The 21,315-nt window shown below is 41.5% G+C and overlaps 1 protein-coding gene across 3 annotated transcripts in view; it reads right to left on the bottom strand.

Moving 5' to 3' along the window:
* Positions 1–20,637, bottom strand: part of PRKCZ (protein kinase C zeta) — a 56,010-nt gene extending 35,373 nt beyond the window's left edge. The window contains exons 1-4 of one of the 3 annotated variants that reach the window (XM_089534357.1): positions 20,406–20,637; positions 15,464–15,585; positions 10,627–10,716; positions 9,002–9,052 (exon numbers count right to left, since the gene is read on the bottom strand). In XM_089534357.1, the coding sequence (XP_089390483.1) occupies positions 9,002–9,052; positions 10,627–10,716; positions 15,464–15,585; positions 20,406–20,476 (334 nt within the window). In that variant the 5' untranslated portion in view covers positions 20,477–20,637. Of the gene's footprint in view, positions 1–92; positions 346–9,001; positions 9,053–10,626; positions 10,717–15,463; positions 15,586–20,405 lie in introns of those variants that run through there. The other 2 variants (XM_089534355.1, XM_089534356.1) reach the window with 2 other exon arrangements.
* Between the last annotated feature and the right edge of the window lie 678 nt (positions 20,638–21,315).

The following is a 21,315-nucleotide window of genomic DNA, read 5'->3' as shown; positions in this document are numbered from 1 at the left end:
ATGCACAGACACACCGCACCAATGGCCTCGGTTTGCAACAATCACAAGCAAAAAGGCGCACGACGTCCACAGAAAAGAAACACATTACTCACTGAGTTTTATTCTTTTGCTTCCTCAGCATGCAATTCTCTGTGCTTTACAAGGCAGGAGGCATGCAATGAGATTTCCCTCGTCCTTATGGCACTGATGCGGCTGTTTGAGTAGCAGGAGGCACCGCCACCAAAAAGAGAAAAGGGGGCAAATCGGTCTGAATATTAAAGAGCATATATTTAATGGAAGCCTGGTTATCCTGGTCTCCCTCTTTTCACATCTCTGCCTCATGTATCCAGGCACGGGTGGTACTGGCTCCCTTGGGAGGCTGTAGCTAGCAGCTGAGGCACAAACTAAAACATGGCATGGATGTCAAGGAGCAGATGACAGAAATATCCCTGCAATATAACGGAGACGTTGCTTATAAGTACGTATATATTAAGCTGTGTGCCACAGACAGCAAAAACAGGGATGCGTTGTTACAACTCTCTGTACGTTGGAAGCTGCAATCGACCGAAAACCGAAAGTTGTCACCCATCGTCGGCTATTAGAAATGATACAGCATTCACATCAAGCCCCACGCTGGGAAATTGCGCATGCTTCCTAACCCTGAGTACCTTAAATAATGCTCCCCAATGTGACTTGAAAGCATTTCTTAAACACTTAGCCTAGATAAATATGGCACAGGCACAGAGGCAAACGGAGGAGGATGGCATCTGAGAGAGACCATTGCATTTTGTATGCATCCAAGTAGCAAGGCCAAAGAACGACCCGCACTGTGTAGCCCCAGCCGAAATACCAGAATTCCCATTTTCATCTCCATAAATGTAATTAGTTGCGCATAAAAAACAGTCGTCATATACAGAAACTTTAGGAAAGATGCTTTGCACAAGTGAGAATCCAGACAGGAAGTGAAGGGATGGGAACACAGCCTCGGTCACCATGGGTTCAGAGTGCAAAGCAAGTGTGTAACCCTATTTTACATTACAATGATCTTGTTTTCAAATAAGTCTATTTGAGACCATGATAAAAGTCTGGCTACATTTCTCCCATTCCCACCCCCAGTAAACCAGGCAAAAATACTCCTTTAGATTCTGAATGAGATATGATTCGAACCATTTTCTGAACATAGTTTGCTTAAAAAGAGGAGGCTGTGCGACGACCCTGTTGAAAGAAGGGCACACATGAATACTGGAATAAAAAATATTCTCGGGATAAAATATAAATGAGGAAAAAAGTCCCCAAGTTAACTTATATATTACATCAATATTGACAATGAGTATTGGTAAGAGAATAATCAATGAGCGTAATCTAACTTGTGTTGCATAAAGGAAGATACAATAGAATCATAGAATCGTAGAGTTGGAAGAGACCCCAAGGGCCATCCAAGTCCAAACTCATTCTGCCATGCAGGAACTCTCAATCAAAGCATCCCCACTGACAGATGGCCATCCAGCCTCTGTTTAAAGACCTCCAAGGAAGGAGACTCCATAAGCTTTGAAGGAGTGTATTCCATGGCCAAACAGCCCTTACTGTCAGGAAGTTCCTCCTAATGTTGGGCTGGAATCTCTTTTCCTGTAGCTTGCATCCATTGTTCCAGGTTCTGTTCTCTGGAGCAGAAGAAAACAAGTTTGTTCCCTCCTCAATATGACATCCCTTCAAATATTTAAACAGGGCTATCATATCACCTCTTAACCTTCTTTTCTCCAGGCTAAACATCCCCAGCTCCCTAAGTCGTTCCTCATAGGGCATGGTTTCCAGACCCTTCACCATTTTTGTTGCCCTCCTTTGGACACGCTCCAGTTTCTCAATGTCCTTTCTGAATTGTGGTGCCCAGAACTGGACATAATATTCTAGGTGGGGCCTGACCAAAGCAGAATACAGTGGCACTATTACTTCTCTTGATCTAGACACTATACTTTTATTGATGCAGCCTAAAATTGCATTGGCCTTTTTAGCTGCCGCATCACACTGTTCACTCATGTTCAACTTGTGGTCTACTTGGACTCCTAGATCCCTCTCACACGTAGTTTCATTCAGCCAGGTGTCCCCAATCCTATATTTGTGCATTTTATTTTTCCGCCCTAAGTGCAATACCTTACATTTCTCCCTGTTGGATTTCATTTTGTTAGCTTTGGCCCAGCTTTCTAGTCTATTCAGGTCATTTTGAATCTTGGTCCTGTCCTCTGGGGTATTAGCTATTCCTCCTAATTTGGTGTCATCTGCAAATTTGATAAGTATGCTCCCAATTCTGTCATCCAGGTCATTGATAAAGATGTTGAATAACACTGGGCCCAGGACAGAGCCCTGTGGGACCCACTGGTCACTTCTCTCCAAGATGAAAAGGAGCCATGGTTGAGCATCCTTTGGGTTCAGCTGGTCAACCAATTACAAATCCATGTTACAGTTGCCTTGCCTAGTCCACATTTTACAAGCTTGTTTGCAAGAATGTCATGGGAAACCTTGTCAAAGGCCTTACTGAAATCAAGATATACTATATCCACAGCATTCCCTTCATCTACCAAGCTGGTAATTTTATCAAAGAAAGAGATCAGATTTGTCTGGCATGACTTATTTCTCTGAAACCCATGTTGACTTTTTGTGATTATGGCATTACCTTCTAGATGTTCACAGACTCTCTGTTTAATGATCTGATCCAGAATCTTTCCTGATATAGATGTCAGACTAACTGGACGATAATTGTTGGGATCTTCTTTCTTCCCCTTTTTGAAGATGGGGACAACGTTTGCCCTCCTCCAGTCTGCTGGCACTTCTCCTGTTCTCCAGGAGTTTTCAAAGATTATTGCCAATGGCTCCGATATTACATTTGCCAGTTCTTTTAATACCCTTGGATGGAGTTCATCTGGTCCCGGAGACTTAAATTCATTTAGATTAACAAGGTGTTCCTCTACTATCTCTTTACTTATTCTGTGCTGAAATTCCCCTATTCTGTCCTCTGCTCCATTATCCTCAGGTTGAGCACACTTTTCCTTTTCTGAGAAGACTGAGGCAAAGAAGGTGTTGAGTAATTCTGCCTTTTTTCTGTCCTCTGTTAACATTTTGCCATCCTCTCGACACAGTGGCCCTACCATTTCCTTCTTCTTCCTTTTGCTGTGGACATATCCAAAAAAGCCCTTTTTGTTGTTCTTAACCTCTCTAGCAAGCCTGAGTTCATTCTGCGCTTTAGCTTTTCTGACTTTACCCCTACACATGCCTGCTATTTCTTTGAATTCCTTTTTCGTGATTTCCCCCTTTTTCCATTTCTTATACATGTTCCGTTTCAAACTTAACTCGGTTGAAAGTTCCTTAGTCATCCATCCTGGTTTCTTGAGACACCTCCCATTTTTCTTTTTCACTGGAACTGTTTGAAATTGTGCCTTCAGTATCTCCCTTTTGAGAAACTCCCATCCGTCCTGAACTCCTTTATCTTTTAGTATTTCTGACCATGGAATCGCCCTCAATTCTTCTCTAAGTTTACTGAAATTCGCTCTCCTAAAGTCTAGGATGCGTGTCTGACTCTGCCTGGTTTCTCCTTTCCACTGTATTACAAACTCCAGGAGAACATGGTCACTTCCACCTAAGGATCCCACCACTTGCACCCCATTAACCAAGTCATCCTTGTTGGTTAGGATCAGATCTAAAATAGCTGACCCCCTTGTTGCCTCTTCCACCTTTTGGACAATGAAATTGTTTTCCAGGCAAGTGAGGAATTTGCTAGACCTTGAGGATTTTGCTGAGTTTGACTTCCAGCAAATATCAGGATAGTTGAAGTCGCCCATCACTACTACATCTCTCCTTTCTGACTGTGTGGTCATCTGTTCTAGAAAGATATCATCCAATTCCTCAGTCTGACTTGGGGGTCTGTAGTAGACTCCCACCGTAACACCCTTGTTGCTTCCCTCCCCTTTGATTCTTATCCAGATGCTCTCCACCTGGCTTCCATGATTGATGTCCAGGATCTCCTCACTGGTGTAAATATCTCTGACATATAGTGCTATTCCTCCTCCTTTCCTGTTTGGCCTATTTCTCTTAAAAAGGTTATAACCCTCTATTTCCACATTCCAATCATGAGACTCATCCCACCAGGTTTCAGTGATGCTTATTATATCATATTTGCTTTGTTCTACTAGGAGTTCGAGTTCATCTTGCTTATTTCCCATGCACTGTGCATTAGTGTAGAGACATTGCAGACCATGGGTCCCTTTTACTTGCTGCCTGTGCAAGTTTTTTTGCCTCCCACTGTTGGGTCCTTGCACTTTTTTTCTTGTTTCCTCTATGTCAGTTTGACTATTTTCACCATCCCTTTCGCCTTCCTTAATATTGTCTCCCTTCCCCACGGAACTCAGTTTAAAGCTCTCCTGATCAAGTTCTTGAGACTGTTGGCAAAAACATTTCTTCCAACTGGCGTGAGATGCAACCCGTCCGTTGCAAGAAGTCCCTCCTCATGGAACCGCAGCCCATGATCGAAGAATCCAAATCGTTCTCGGCAGCACCATCTGTGGAGCCAGTTGTTCACATCCACTATTTTCCTCTCCCTTCCTGGACTGTGCCCTTCAACTGGCAGAAGAGACGAGATGACAACCTGTACATCCATTCCTTTCAGCTTCCTATCAAGCACCTCGTAATCCCTTTTGATATCCTGAAGGCTGTGTCTTGCAGTATCGTTGGTTCCCACGTGGACCAAAAGGAAGGGGTATTGGTCAGTAGGCTTGACCATTCTTGTCAGCCTCTCTGTCACATCACGGATCTTTGCACCTGGAAGACAACACACCTCTCGAGACATCTTGTCAGGCCTACAAATCACTGCTTCTGTACCCCTCAGCAAGGAGTCCCCCACTACGACCACATGCCTCCTCCGAGGCTTAGCAGCGACTGTTACCTCGGGTGGGACTCTCAGGCTCCCCTGCTCTGTCCCTGAAGTCTGTCCATGCTGCTCTTCTTCATCCTCCTCAATAAGGGAAAGAGCTTCAAATCGATTCTCTAGCTGCAAGCTCCCAGAACAATCCCTTCTTGGCTTACTTCTCTTTGTGACATTCCTCCAGCTGTCTGCCTCCTGTGTATGGCAAGTGACCTCCTACTTGGACTCCTAGATCCCTTTCACATGTAGTTTCATTCAGCCAGGTGTCCCCCATAATCCTATATCTGTGCATTTAATTTTTCTGCCCTAAATACAGTACCTTGGCATTTATCCCTGTTGAATTTCATTTTGTTAGCTTTGGCCCAGCTTTCTAGTCTATTCAGGTCGTTTTGAATTTTGATCCTGTCCTCTGGGGTATTAGCTACTCCTCCTAGTTTGGTGTCATCTGCAAATTTGATAAGTATGCTCCCAATTCTGTCATCCAGGTCATTGATAAAGATGTTGAATAGCATTGGGCCCAGGACAGAGCCCTGTGGGACCCCACTGGTCACTTCTCTCCAGGATGAAAAGGAGCCATTGCTGAGCATCCTTTATGTTCGGCCAGTCAACCAATGACAAATCCATGTAACAGTTGCCTTGTCTAGCCCACAATAGTTTAAATGCAGTAGTAGAATATTAACGTATCGGTGCTATGTGATTATTAGTAAAAGGACAATGAATAGCTGTTAATAACCAAGATTAGACACTAGAAAGTCTTTTTATGTTGATATTGTGCTGGAGGTCTTGTGGATTTTTGTGATGTAGTTACTGTTTTGTGTGTATTTGTTCTTGTTTGTTATGTGTGTATTTATGTTTGTTTTCTAGACTAATAAAAGCAACTCAAAGACTAGGAAGTCTTTTTATGTCGATGTTGTGGTGCAGGGCCTGTGGATTTTGTGATGCAGTTACTGTTTTGTATGTATTTGTTCTTGTTTGTTATGTGTGTATTTAACTCTCCATTCAACCATTGATTCAATGAGCCTACTGTAGTTTGGACTAATCCAAGAGGATTCAGACCAATGAGAATAAACAGGACTCCTTCCATATAACAAGTCTTGCAAACAAATTTAAACAGCCAGCATCGCACTCACAAAAATGCAAAGCATTATAAAGCATCTCATCCTATCTTAATATGAAGGATATGTGCATTCACCATGCAGCGGGCATCAAATCATTCACTCGACTGTTTTGATGCTCAATTTATTCCAGAATGTCCATATTTTTGTGCAAGGGTAGAAAATTAGTCTGCACTAACAGATTGCTAATTTAAGCGGCGGCCTATTTGGAGCGAATCGAAATTTCTCACTCTCGTCTCAGAAAATAATTTCCAGGCACAAAGGTTTAAATATAGCCCACTGTAAACACCAGACATGTGAGAATTTTACAACCAATGGAAGTAATGTTTACCTAAGGGTTTTAAAGACTCATCTTTAGTTGTTCCAGTGAGAAACATGGCAGGAACATCTTGCAAATGCTTACCATACTATTTAACTGGTGAGGATATTATCTGGACATTTGGAAGACTGAAACAAACTAACTATAGAGAGGTATATACCAGCATTGTTGACACATGCAATAAAAATGTTAGCTGCGCACATAGTTTAAAAATTAATCCTAAAGTAATAGTGTTTGTTCATTGGAGACAATCTATATCAAAGAACGTAGACAATCTCTCTGTATCAGGTTTCTCCTATGCAGAGGATTCATACATTGCTTCTTGAGAAATCAGACCATATACTAATAGGCCAGCTTTTCAAACCATTCAAGTGTGATTCAACCTGACCATGAACACAGCAGCAGATTGAGCATTCTATGTACTGCTGAAGAACTAGGTCAACCGAGTTGCATTAATCTATACAAATCCACAAATCCATAATTTATAATGTGACTGTCTAATCAAGAGCTCTAGAAGTTAATATAAAGCTAATAGTGTCTTCCTAACTGAAAGAGGTTTCGTTTCCATTGTAAAACGGTATTACAACTGAAATAAGACGTGCTGTTTGCATGCAGTTTGAGTGCTATAAACATGAAAATGGTTGAAGTGCTCACATGTTGAGAATATATCCTAAAAGAAGCTAGTTACTACACCTCAGAAAGTAAACCAAGTCCGACCAACTAATAATATACAAAGAGGTAGATGGGTTTATTCAAACAACAGAGAAAATAGAATTTGATCCAGTGGCATTTTGAATATCCTTTTGGATAGTCATGAATATACACTCTTCCTTCCACATTTGTGGCTTTGACTTTTGTAGATCTGATTATTCACGGATTTTATTAATATGTTCTCTCTAGAAATATCTATGTCTTCCAGTGCAACTCTATGGTTATCTTTAACCAAAAGTCGCACAAAGGACCTAGAGATTTCTTAAGAGAATGCTCCGCTAGGCATTTGTAGCTCCTCCAGAGCAATTCTATGGTCAATGTCTGGCAGATGTAAACCACAGAGTTGCACTGGAGCTGTGATGGTGAACCTTTTCGAGGCCGAGTGCCCAAACTGCAACCCAAAACCCACTTAGTTATTTAAAAGTGCCATGTCCCTATGGCTTTCTAGTAACAAACTCTGGCAAACTCTGTGCTGAGACAATGGCACATGTGCCCACAGAGAGGGCTCTGAGTGCCACCTCTGGCACGCGTGCCATAGGTTCACCATCACTGACCTAGAGATTCCTAGAGAGGTGTGCTCTCAGGTAAAACCATAGTGTTTTTATTATTTGTTGCTTTCCCACATTCATGGGGGTAGCAGTAAAATTTATTCAGCCGTTGACCGGTATACAAATACTTGATAAAATAATAATGGCAAAATACAATTAATTAACAATTGTTAAAAACAATTTCAGATACAAATACAAATTCAAGATCATGTTATACACATATTAGTTCCATGTTATACACACATTCATGGGGGTCCTGTGTCCCTAACCCCAGCGAAGGGGCAAGCGTATATTGGTTCTATTTCTAACTCTTAGGAGTGTTTTATTTGCCAGAGTACCTTGAGGAACTGAGGCTGAAACTGAGGCTGAAATTTTGATAGATGTGTTTCACTTTGTCCAATATGATTACCTGACCATGTTGCTTAGAGAAGAAAGACTCACTACCTATCTCTTAGACCAGTGGTCCCCAAAACCTAACCTTTCCTCTCGAGTGACAACCCTAGTGCCCCCACAACATATATTCCTTAATATTAGGTCTACTGTTCTGCTATACATTCAAAACAATCAGTCTCAGTCACTGGTCCCTTTGCCACCTAGTCACAGCAATCAAGTAGCTGGCTGAGCAGTGGCTCATGCCAGCCTGGCACCTGCCACTCCAAGAATTGACCCAGATACTCCTTTTCCTCCTGCCCCAGAGAAGCGTCTTCCCCATATGGCTTCAAGCGTTCAGTCCGCCCCACCCTTCACCCAAAAAATTGTTTCTTTCGCTACCTCTTCTCTTGGCCTGTCCAACGAAAGAAAGCAGAAACAGCACTGCAACTCCAACCTTTGCCAACAAGTCCTGGCAAAGCTCACCAAGCTTAAGTAGGGTCCTGAATTTGGGGCTAGGATCACAGCTTGTTCCTCATGGGATTGCATTCCCTCTGAAAGATCGGTTCCCCCATCCATAAGCAAAGGGCTCACCAATGTTACCATGTAAACTAGCTTTTTCGTAGCTCAGGATGTTTTAATGTGTGATAAAATTAACCAAACTATCAGAGAGTAAACAGCAAAGATGAAACTAAATCTTAAATCTGCACTAATCCAATAACCTCTTATCCATCTGAATGCATATAATAGCAATGGTCAGTGTGAAAAGCCATAGGCTAGAACCAGATCACCAAACATCTCTCACATACCAGCTTCTTGTACAATTCATTACTCCATAATTCATTACAGAAATAAGAGTCCTTTATGTTTGTTACTTGTGAAACATGTCAATATTCACTCATTGCCAATAAGCACCTACTTGTAAAACACATCAATAATTACCTACTTGTGAAACGCATCAATAATCACACATCCTTCATAACAAAAACACACTTCAGTAAGTTGTATTTCTATTCTGTAATGTAGAAAAGGAAAACCAAAAGCCACTTACGGTCTTCTCCTGGGCATGGCAGCCCTGGCTTTTCTGGAATGCTGGGAAAAACTGCAACGAAGAAACTCAACATAAATATATTTAATAAATACTATTTGTTAATGAATGAAATTTCTAGCAATTTGCCATTTATCCAAAAGCACTGAATACCAATGGGAAGAGGCAAAGCAAGAGGGGAGGAGGGTGGGTTGTGTTGACTTTACAGATGACCACTTGAAGAACTATACTTACAGGTTAAGTAACATTTGCTCTTTCTTTGTGGTCTCTGTGACGCACAGAAATGAGAGACTAGCAAACCAGCTGATTTGGATGATGGCAAGAAGTCATGCTGAAGCTGAAGAAAGAACTGTATGACCAAAACTGCTTGGTCCCTAGACCTCAGTGGTGTGAGATCAATGATGTGGAAGGTTGGGACACTATCACAGCTCTTAAGATTTCTTGCAACAGGATACTCACTGGAAAGATGGAAGAACCTGCCATAGCTCTGCTATAAGGGCTTCTGACTGTGGATAGTTTGGGTAGCTGGTAGGTAGTAGGATGGTAAAAGCCACTCATTTGACAAGTCTTTGGGATTAAACAGTGGAATCCTTCCTATGACTGCCATCCAGCCTCTCTTTAAAGACCTCCAAGGAGTGTGGTGGAATCTCCTTCCTTGGAGGTCTTTAAACAGAGGCTGGATGGCCATCTGTCAATGGGGATGCTTTGATTGAGAGTTCCTGCATGGCAGAATAGAGTTGGACTTGATGGTCCTTGTGGTCTTTTCCAACTCTGATTCTATAACAAATAAACATGCAAAAAGTTTTCTGTTAACACAAATGTCCACTGAACATAAAAAGCAAGAGCTTGCCACATCTAGAGAAGAAAAGGTTGCTTATCTGTAATGTGGTTCTTTGAATGAGTCATAGAATGATCGCCTGCATCTACGCAGTACATCTTTCACAGCTTTCTAAAGCTGAGAAAGGGAGTGTTTTAATGAGAGCCGCACTCCTCTTCCATGCACATGAGCAGTGTAGTTCCCACTTAACTCCGCACTAGACCTTCCACTGTAAAACCTGTTGTGCATGCTTCTCCACCAGAGAGGGAGGCATCTGTCACAACAATTGCTATAGGTTTGGGCGGAAGAAACGGCATATCCCCCTGAATGTAGTTGGAACTGAGCTATTTGTGTGTGTCACATAGCCTACAAAGAAAAAACACAACTGCAGAACACAACCAAAACAAGATCTAGATGCGCTTGTGATCAAGACAATACAAAGGTTAATGGGCACAGCAGTTCATCTGACCCTTTTTTTTTTACCACATGAATGGTTTAGTTACAAATATCTGCTCACCCAGCACCAAACAGCCAGCAAAAGAGATATTACAGAATGTCAGCTGCACTTTGACAGGGTCATGTCATGACAAAGACTGTTAAGTGCAAGACAAAAGGAATCAAGAGGGAAAGTAGCCAGAAATGATACAGAAGGAACGGGAAGGAAGAAATAGACAGGGTGACATAGGAACTGAGTAAGATTTATGCAGCGACATAGCCAGGCCTTTTAAGCTTCTGATAGTAAAACAGAATATTAGCAGGACACAGCTCAAAAAATTCTGGTTAAATCATTGTTTGACAACATATCACTTGCCATGAATGACGAGCCCTTCGTGTCTCTGTTGACAGTACAACCGGAATGCTTCTTCTAGTTCCATTGCCGATGAAATGGTACATGGATCACCTACCAAAAAACAGAAAGAAAGGAACTAACACATGTGTTCAAGTAAGCTCTTTTAAGCTGTCAGAATGTAGAATCTATTACACTAAACATAGAAACCTCTAACTTGTACGGATTTCTTGGTGGCTGCTCCCAGACTTTGGAACGCCCTGCTAGGAAAACTAAGATGGCTCCCTCCTTTGCTGTCCTTTGTCAACAAGTAAAAACATTCCTATTCTGTCAGGCTTTTAGATACTGACTGTGATGGACTTTTAATAGTGTGCGCTGCTGATTTCTTGACTTTTCTATGTAGTCTTCAAATGAATTTTAAACGGTCTCACTTCTACAGTCCAACCCCCTACCATGCAGGAACTCACAATCAAAGCATCCCCGACAGATGTCAAGAGTTTGCTGTTCCAGGTTCAAATGCCAGTGCTACCAATGCTCCCTTATCGAAGCAGCTGCCTCGTGAGCCACAGGATTTACCATTTCACACACACACAGAGAAACATACCAGCTGTGAAACAGTGAATGCAGCTTGTCCAACTTCTGCATGCACCAGAGAGATGTGGAGACTTTACACAGAGGCCTGAAAAAAGACTCTGTTCCAGTTCTTGTTCAAGACATCTGCATTTAAGTTGCACATCGGAGGTAAATATACTGAGTTGCAAAGTTAACTATTTCCCATTTGCTAACTTGAAATCTAGATTCTGGACTAAAAACTAGTGGAAGAATTTTTTTGGTGTGCTCTTCTAAATAGAGAACGTAGAGATCTTGTAGCACCTTTGAGACTAACTGAAAGAAAGAAGTTGGCAGCAGGAGCTTTCCTAGACTTGAGCCTCCTTCCTTAGATGCATTTGGCAGAAGTAGATCTGGCCATCTGTCGGGGATGCTTTGATTTGGATTTCCTGCATGGCAGGGGGTTGGACTGGATGGCCCTTGCAGTCTCTTCCAACTCTATGATTCTATGATTCTATGAAGTATTGTATATACTCAACTATAAGTCAACCTCATGTATAAGTCAAGGGCAGGTTTTGGGGCCAAAATGATGGATTTTGATATGACCCATGAATAAGAGAGAGCCAACTAAGGCATGTCACACACTTGAGAATTGTAGCCATTACAGCAAGTAGAGGAAAACCTGCCAAAATATGCACAGCAATGAATTACTCCTTCTCAAAGGTTATTTATAGGTAGGAACAATATGCGTAATCTGTAGCTGAGCAAGGACAACTTCCCTCCTTCACTTCTTAAGACCTAAGTGATGCAATCGCCTCAAAGTCCTGGTTTCGAATCAAGTTGGCTTGGCCTTTCCACATCCCTTCCTACTGGTTCTTCAGCTTATGTTCCAAAACAGAGACAAAGTCACTTGATGGTATTTTTCCATGCTTAAAAGCAAACAGGGTAGAATGTCATTCTATTAAGGCTTCTTCAGAGAGGTATCCCAGGTTCAATACATTTGGGAAATATGCCCAATATTAAATGGCTGCCCCTGTATCCAACTTTTTCCCAGGCTCTCAACACCTAAAGAAAAGATACACCACCAACAACTCTTTATTAGAGCCCAGAGACCCAGTAAAAAGTCAAATTCTTTAAATACTCGGCTGGATGAAAAAGCCCAACATATTGTTTGCTCAATGCGCTCAGTGAGCAGCATAGGCATGCACAGACAGAAGGTCACAAAAAGCAATATCCCACAGTCTTTTCTGTACTGATTTGAGAGCAATGTCATAACCCAGCGTAAAAGGAGGGATGATGAGAGACCAACGGAAGCAAATTTTGGGGCAACAAGCTTTGATCAACAGCTCTATATTCATCTTGAGACAGAAAAGTAAACCTGAGCCCTATTTAAAAATATCCACCTTGAACCAAAATTTTAAACCTGCCAACCAAGCCCTTGCACAAATTCCTTGTATTTTTCACTATCACAGTGCGCAACACAGAATATATGTAAGACTGAATAAAAGCACATGTGTTCATTACTATGGTTAATGTTCTATCAGGACTGCTGGTCTCATCGACTGGCCCCATTTTTCAATAAAGCAATGGACAGAGACGTTTGGCCTGGTTGATATCCATATGCTGCCTCTCTGAAGTCCATATGCGACCACTCTGATGGTGTCTGAAGATAGGAAAGACTTTCCTTTCTTCATTTCAAGAACTGTCTCCCCACAGCTCTCATTCTCCTTCCTCTCTTGCATGCAGTACATCAGAAGATCTTCTGCTAGAATTCTCCCATGCACTTCTTTGGTTTTGCACAACCTTCCTTCTATCTTCCTCAACAGTAGTGATATTCTGCCATCCATGGATTTCCCAAAATGGAAATGTGTACATTCTCTCCATTCCTTATCTCAGAACTGTTCTCGTCAGCATTGTTCTCAGTTACCTGGGAGTCTTGAAATCTATAGAAACCTTCCACTTTCTCATTATGTTCAGTACATTATAGTGAGCGGTTGCTGTTTCCTGGAACATTTCTTTCCTATCACGCTCATGAACGACAGATGCATTTGGAGCTGCTGCAGCAAACTTCATAGTGCCCTCCACTCATTAAATATGTTTGAAAATAAACTCATCCAATAGCATGAGGAGAGTGATGTTCTTGAATTCTGTGCACTTCTGCTCCTTGGAATAAACCTTACTGTAAGCACTACTTGCGGTATTACATTGCCATACCCATAGTATGGATCTATCACAGCTGTCCGTAGTGGACGGCTATGAGAAATTAAACAATGTCGTTTACCAGGTTTGGAAGCATTTCATGTCAACAACTTCCACAGGCACCATTTTATCATCACAAAGCCACATTCCCAACCAGTGTCTGATTGTCTCTGTATGCAGACAGCATACTACACACTCCATAGTGTTGTTGTTTTTTTTAACTATCTGTATTTCAAACAGCATTATAGCAAACTATGGGCACCCTTTCCACTGCTGTTAACCTAAGCAATTCCCCAGTGACATCAATGCTTACACTTGGAATCATGAGTCTTAGAGTAATTATGATAAACATGGAGCTGTGCTAAACTGTGATATCTTTACAAACAGGTAATCATATGAGACCTGCCATGTGATACTCTTGCAAGGTAGTTTTCACTTTGCCAGTTAAGACAGTAAGTATTGGATCCTCATCCAGGTACGTTCCCTGCTGAGCTTTGCATTTTGCCTGCCTGAGTGTATAAGTTCATGATCACCAAATGACATTATGGCATCTGTGCAAAGTTTACACAGGGCACTTGACGACATGTTTTCATTCATTATTTCTTAACAGCTTGTTTCCTTGTAGTCCAGACAACTTTCTTTTCAGGTTTGGAGAATGTTTATCACTGAACCGTCCCATGCAAGAACACAGGTCCTGCTGGTTTGGGTGCTTCACTAATATATCCTACTAGCTTTGACTGGCAATACTATGTGCGTTCTCCTATTACTCCTATCACAGTGACCCCTCCTCCCCTATATCATATTTTATATGGCAATTTTATATGAGACCACAGATGATGATTTTGGAGATGGATGCACATGTCCGGTTTCACAACACTGTGGGTACTATTGGAATTATCTACCCTGTTCTTATAGATCATCTCTTCTTGTGAAATAATAGCCGATTACTCTTTTGAAAATGTGATTGCGAATTCATTGTTATCTTGGGTGCCACTGAATTCTTTGCTGAAAATGTATTCTTGCTTTCCTGTGCTTTTATTTATTCATTCACTCGTTCATTTATTTCAGTGCTTTCTTCTATTGGAATCATCAGTGGATAATCATAATGAACGTTCATTGATCCTTCCTTGTCAATCACCAAGGTCCTGCGGACAATGTAGCGATTTTCATACACAGTTAGGAACAGACAGTACCGAGAAATGGTGATTTTCCTCTCAGCAAGCTTGTCACTAAGCCATCTACAAAGTGTGATTCCTTCTAACAATTCACCCATTACTTTGCCCTACTGCTCCTGTCTCTCAGATGCAGGAGGTAGCTCTGGAAAGGGTCAGTCAGATAGTTACAGCAGGCCAGATTCTGGTTTGTCATGGGCCAAAGCTCCTTTTCCCAGCCATTAGATATAACCATGTGGCATTCTCACACACTCATCTGTACAAATTTCTGTCATGACATCAGACTATTACATGGCCAGAGGGCTGTCTGCACCCCTATTCATGTGCAAGGCCACCTATGCTTCATGTGTATATAGCTGAGATACCAATGCAGTGTTATGTTTATTAGGATAGTCCTGTGCAAGGGCACAGTGTCCATGTGGGGAAAAATTACACACACAACGTGTAAGGTGAATTTGTGCAACACAGACCAAAATCTGAAGTCATTAATTCATTAATTCACTATGGCTGCAGAAGCAATCCAGGCTGAGCCACTTTAACTGCCATGGCTCAACATTATGGGATTCCTGGGATTTGTAGTTTTGTGACACGCCCGCAGTCTTTGGCACTGAAAGGCTACATCTCCCATAATTCCTTAGCATTGACCCATGGCAGTTGAAGTGATGTCAAACTGTATTATTTCTAAAGTGCGGATGCAGCTCATAGGAATTTTCAGACCAAAGAGATCTACGACACAATCCTGAGTTTCACTCAACTGAGATCCACATTAACGGAAGTGAGTATCCCTTGATATCTATTAAGTGAAAATGTGAAAACCTTCAAGGACTCAGAATTAAAAGTTATCCATTTACAGGCTTCATTGCATCCAGATAATTAACCACACTGTAAAATGCATCAGAGAAATAATTAGTAATAAGAATATTTATACGACTCTGAAATACCTTCATTATCAATCCACTTAAGGGTAATTGGTTGTTCCTGTTGTAAACTGCACATTTCTCTTACTTCATTACAGAGTTCATCGTAATTCATGGATGCACCCAGATTTGTTATAAGGATGTCACTAGGGAAAAAACAAAGTCACAGATTTATTAGTTTAGTTCTTTCTTTTTTAAAAAAAATCTTTATTGATATTTCGTGCATTAGAAAACAGATCTCAAAACATCGATTAACATCACAAACAAAAAAGGAAAAACATAAACACACAACAACCAAAGAATATCTACGAACGTGAGTACAAAATCAACCAACATTACACTCACAACTATTAAAAATGACTTCTTACTTCCTACACCTTGGCCTATGCTTAATTTACTCATTTTCCCAGTTATCTTAAACAATTTAAGCTTGATACGTACTTGTATTCATTACTAAATAAAACAATTTTCACTTTCAAATCCTGCCAGTATCCTCATTTCTCCTCTTTTAAGTACCTTAACAATAGTTTCTATTTGTCATTTACATTTCCAATAAGAATGATCTACTCCTTTATACATTTCTGAAAGCTTTTCTGGTGTTAAGATGCCACCTAATCATCATTTTATAGAAGTTTTCTTTGAGATAATCTGACAATGCTATGGAATCCTGGGAATTGTCGTTTATTGTGGCTCCAGAAGTCCCTGAAAGAGGTGGCTAAATGTCTCACAAAACTACAGTTCCCAGAATTCCCTAACATTGAACCAGTGGAGCTAAAACGGTCTCAAACTGGATTATTTCTGCAGAGTATATTGGACCTGGATCACAAAACTAACAGGCAGTCAATATAAGTGAAACAAAATGGGTATAATAAGATCTAAGGACTGAGTCCACACAACTATACTAGCTATTACGTTGTTGTATTTTGAGACAGCCCATGGGTTAATCAATAAACATTGATTGATTGACTGATTGATTACTCATTATAGTAATGAAATGGGGATATGACCAGGACAAAGCATCATCACAGTTAGGTTTCCATGTAGATTTATGCCTTGCAGATTTATGCCAGAGGGGCATCAGTGCCTAAGGTCACTGAGGTAGCAGCATTCCTGGTGGAATGGTTGTTCCCCAGTAGGGAAACTGTCAGAGAGTCATAGCAGGCTGCAATGCACTCCCTGATCCATTTGCTCAAGGTATATATTGATACCTTCTTCCCCACGGAATATGGCTGGAAGGTGATGAAAGCAACCAGACAGGCGGAAACTGCCTATTCTCTTGAGGTATATCCGGATGGCTCTGTACATATCCAATGTATGCCACATCTTTTCCAGTGACTTGGATGGCCTGGGGCAAAAAGGGCACCAGGACTACTTCTTTGGTCTGTGGAATGCAGAGTTTACCTTGGGAATGAAGGTAGGGTCCAGGTGGAAAAGGACTGAGTCTGGTCTGATGATGCTAAGTTCCTTGAACACTGACAGGGCTTGCAGTTTGGATACTCTACATAAATACAAGTGCTTGCCAACAGCTAGAACTGGCTGTGCCATCCCAGGATGAGCCCATGCCCCTTCCATAACCTCTGCAAACATCTCCAGGAAGGATGCTACTGAATTCTCTTGTTTAGCCTCCATTCTGATCTCTGGAGCCTCTGCCAATGCAGTACCAGAAAGCTGGCTACTAGAAAACAGCTCCAGGGCCTTTTCACTTTATGAAGAAGAACTGGAAACAGATCAGAATCAGTCGAGAGGATACTTGCTCAGAGGAAGAATCCCATTCCACCGGAGATCATTCTCCCTCCTCCTCCCTATCAGAACGTTCTGGGGAAATAGAAGCCTCCACATTCATAGATAATGTAAAGGTAAAACATGTTTTAAGTTCCTTTTCACCTTGAAAGGGGGGAAAGCCATCAGAAACACTCCCTTGACAACTGGCCTCTTCTTGTGGGAAGGACGAACAGTTTGAGGCATGATGCTTTCTAGCACATTTCTCTCCCTTCGGCCACTAGACAGATTGCTAGAGTCAGAAAGCTCTGCTTTGCTGCCTTCACACCAGGACTGGGGAGTAAGGAGTATAGGAGTAAGAGGTTTTTAGAGGAATAGAAGTAGGAGTAACATTAAGAAAAAAAACATCTTACTCCAGAGTAGGACAAGGAGTAACCCCAAAATCACCACTACTCCCCAGCCCTGCTTTGCACACACTTTCACTTATTGTTGTTTCCAAGTTGATTGTTAATCTAGGCCATTAGAAAGCTCTCCTCCCTGCCCCAGTTCCCCAAAGCCCATCATCTGCCTGTCTATGAGTATGCTCCAGTTACACAGCTCACAAAGAAGGTCCTAGCCATCAATAAATGATGGAGGAGGTGGTATTTCCCAAGCTCACTCACACCTCCAAAGCTGCACCTGCCAATGCCTTCCCATTACCTGTCCAACTATGTGAGACCCCACCACATTCCTGAACCACCTCCAAAGCACAAACCTGGACTCCAGAGAGATGTGCTGGGTCCATTTTCTCTTCCCATCCCAAAGGGGCTCCTGGTGCAGCAGAGTCTTCATCCAAGGAAAAATCAAAGCTGTGTGTACTTGACATCTCACTGAGACTGACCCTTCCCTTCAGGTGGCAAGGCTCAGTAAAAGAACAGCACAATGCTAACAAAGATTACCCTTAAAACGCAAAATTAGCTTGGCTGGTTGTTAAAAATTTAACACATTAAGCCTGTTGGTGGCAGGCTTGCACCACTTTTCTCTCACTGCCAACATGAAATCAGCCAGAAATCATATATCTGTGGGGAGAGGGTGCCCTTTGGGAAGCGCTCCCCATTCTCTTGTGAAAAGTCAGGGTCCTGAGACTGTGGGAGCTCAGATGGTAGGCTAAGGCTTACTATCATAACTGCGTTCTTTAACAACGTGTTAACCTATCCAGAGGAGGGCAACCAAAATGGTGAAAGGTCTGCAAACCATGCCCTATGAGGAGAGACATTGGCCCCATACAGACAGGCCAAAATAAAGCTGCTTCAGGTCACTTTGGAGGCATGCTGTTTCAATGATGCATGCGTGCTACGAGTCCGGAAGCCGTGCCAAAGCCAAGATCCAGTCCTAAGGACTAGAGTGCAGCTTTGGCGCAGCTTCCGGACTCTTAGGACTCATGCATCATTGAAACAGCATACCTCCAAAGCGACCCGAAGCAGCTTTATTTTGGCCTGTCTGTATGTGACCTTAGTGAGCTGGATATGTTTAACCTGGAGAAGAGACTGTAAAGAGGTGATATAATAGCCCTGTTTAGGTATTTGAAGGGATGACATGTTGTGCATGGAGAAAGCTTGTTTTCTGCTGCTCCAGAGATTAGGAACATGGAACAATGGGTTCAAACGATAGAAAAAGAGATTCCACTTCAACATTAGGAAGAACTTCTTGATGGCATCTGCCAGGGATGCTTTGACTATATCTTCCTACATGGGAAGGGTTTGGACTAGATGGCCCTTGTGGACTCTTCCCACTCTCTGAATATATGTAAAAATGAGAATTTTTACAAACTTAAAGAGGGAAAAAACTAAGGTGAAGCAGACCAGAACTGCTACAGAGTGACAGTCAGAAATGAGACTGACCTGGTTAAGAGTTGCTTCCCGTGAAGGACTACGCTGAATAAGGCATGCATTATTCCTGAGGAGCATTATTCTGAGAACCAACCCACATAAAGATTTTCTTATCTTCAATGATGAAATATAATAATTTCTTAAAACCAACCTAAGCTTTGAGCACAATCATTTTGCAGCCATTACCATCAATACACTCTCCTTAAAAACCTTTCCAGGCTTCCTTATCATTATATATTTCAGCCACATCCTCACACTCAGGATAGCTAAATTCAGAATCACGTCAACTCCACTGCTTGCAAGGATTCGGATAAATAAGACAAGCTGTTGTCGACATTAATGCCACTGGAGGAGAAAATCATCCTTTACTTAAGAAGAACACCTTAATCTACCGTGATGCATAACATTTTTGAAGATTAGGCATGTACTTTTGGCAAGAGCATTTCTCAAATTCCTCAGTGTTTTAGTCAACAAGGTGTAATTCGAAAGAATGCAAAGAACAGTATAGAGCAAAACCAAATCAAGGAATTATTCATGTAAAGGAAGATTATGTAAATGTGGCCTGCAATATAGTCCTCCAGCACAATTACTTATGCGACTTTAAGCTCTGTCACACCCAAAAGACAACAATAGCTACCCTCTCAGGCTTTCATGGAGCAACCTTAACCATAATTCACGGTATGATTCTGCCTTGCTTATGTCACTAGGCTATTAGTTTCATCATAATATCAAAGGTTTGTGTGCATTCTGTGCCTTCAAGTCATTTCCGACTTACGACGACCCTAAGGCGACCTGTGCCACAAATAGACACCTTAAATTGTTTAGCACATCCCTGAATACTTCCTGACCCTAATTGTGAAGTTTGGTAGTGATGTCTCACTACAGTCTGATCGTAGAGAGACAGGAATGCTACTGTGTGTGCTGGCATTTTCTCATGGTGTATTTTATATCATGATTTGGTAAACGGTTATTTATATAGACTTAAAGATACAGCCGTGTTAGTCTGTAGAATCAGTATGTAGAGAGTTCTTGTAGCACCTTTGAGACTAACTGAAAGAAAGAAGTTGGCAGCATAAGCTTTTGTAGACTTCCATCTACTCCCTCAGATGCATATAGCATGCATATATCAACAATGTTTTTTGTTTATTTCTCCAACGCTTACCTTATTTGATATTTCACTTCACATGTATATACTGTTAGTTTGGGGAGGGGGGAAGGTTTGCTGAAACATGTATATTTTTGTGGCATAGGACAACTACTCCTGTTCTTTCTATAGGTACCATAGGTACCAAATTTTCAGTTAAAGAGGTAATGTCCAAGAACACATCACTACCAAAAATAGTGTGGTGAAGCAAACATCCCCCTTTAACATGACTTACCCATTATAATGAGTTTTCACTCTGATGAAGTCTCTCCTCATATTCATTTTCGATCCCATTTTGCTAGGCATGGTGTTAAAGCAGCATTGACAGTTAAAGGATGTCCTTGGTTTCCGGACTCGCCCTCCAAATCATTCGGCAGCGATGGCGAACTGTGATAAATGAACAAGCAAAGCTTCCATGCTTCTTCCAATGCTTCATTAAATGGTATGCAGACAATGGGGATATGAACGCGCTGAAAATGCAAACCATTAATTGGATATTAGAACACAGAGTGCTAAATTTGGAACACAAGAAATAGACACATAAGTACTCAAGCGATCAACAAGACAATTCGCATTGTCCCAATATCCTAACTTAATTCAAATGTTCCAAGAAAGCTCTCTGACCAAAAGAAAATCTTCCTCTATAGATCTCTCAACATGTTGCTTTCTCAGTTTGCACACATTGTTTGTGCATTCTTTACACACAATACTTGTGTTTTCATCTTTGCACCCGAACACAAAGTCAGCCTGCTTCTAAACAACCCTTTCCTTGATCTGCTCTTCCCCGGCTTCTGCTCCCAGTACTTTACATACCTTCATAAAAAGGTTTCATGTGCTAGCAACTTCCTCCTAACACACCCATTTTCCTAACACGCTGTTACTAAGTCCAGCTATACACCACCGAAACAACCTCAACGTTGTCTATTTCTTGCCTGTATTACAAATATATTACAATAATAATAATAATAATAATAATAATAATACATAAGATGAGAAGCTTAGGCACTTTTGGAATCGTTCTTTGGGTTATACCTACCTATCTTTCACCTACTTTCAAATACACTTGTCCCTCCACATTTGCGGCTTTGGCTTTCGCAGCTTTGATTATTCACGGATTTTATTAATATGTTCTCTCTAGGAATCTC

The sequence above is a fragment of the Sceloporus occidentalis genome, unplaced genomic scaffold (genome assembly GCF_023333645.1).
Source record: "Sceloporus occidentalis isolate IW3139 unplaced genomic scaffold, rSceOcc1.0.p SCAF_8, whole genome shotgun sequence".
Taxonomy (NCBI): Eukaryota; Metazoa; Chordata; class Lepidosauria; order Squamata; family Phrynosomatidae; genus Sceloporus; species Sceloporus occidentalis.
Note: the sequence above shows the minus strand (reverse complement) of the source record. Positions and strands in the feature narration are given on the sequence as shown.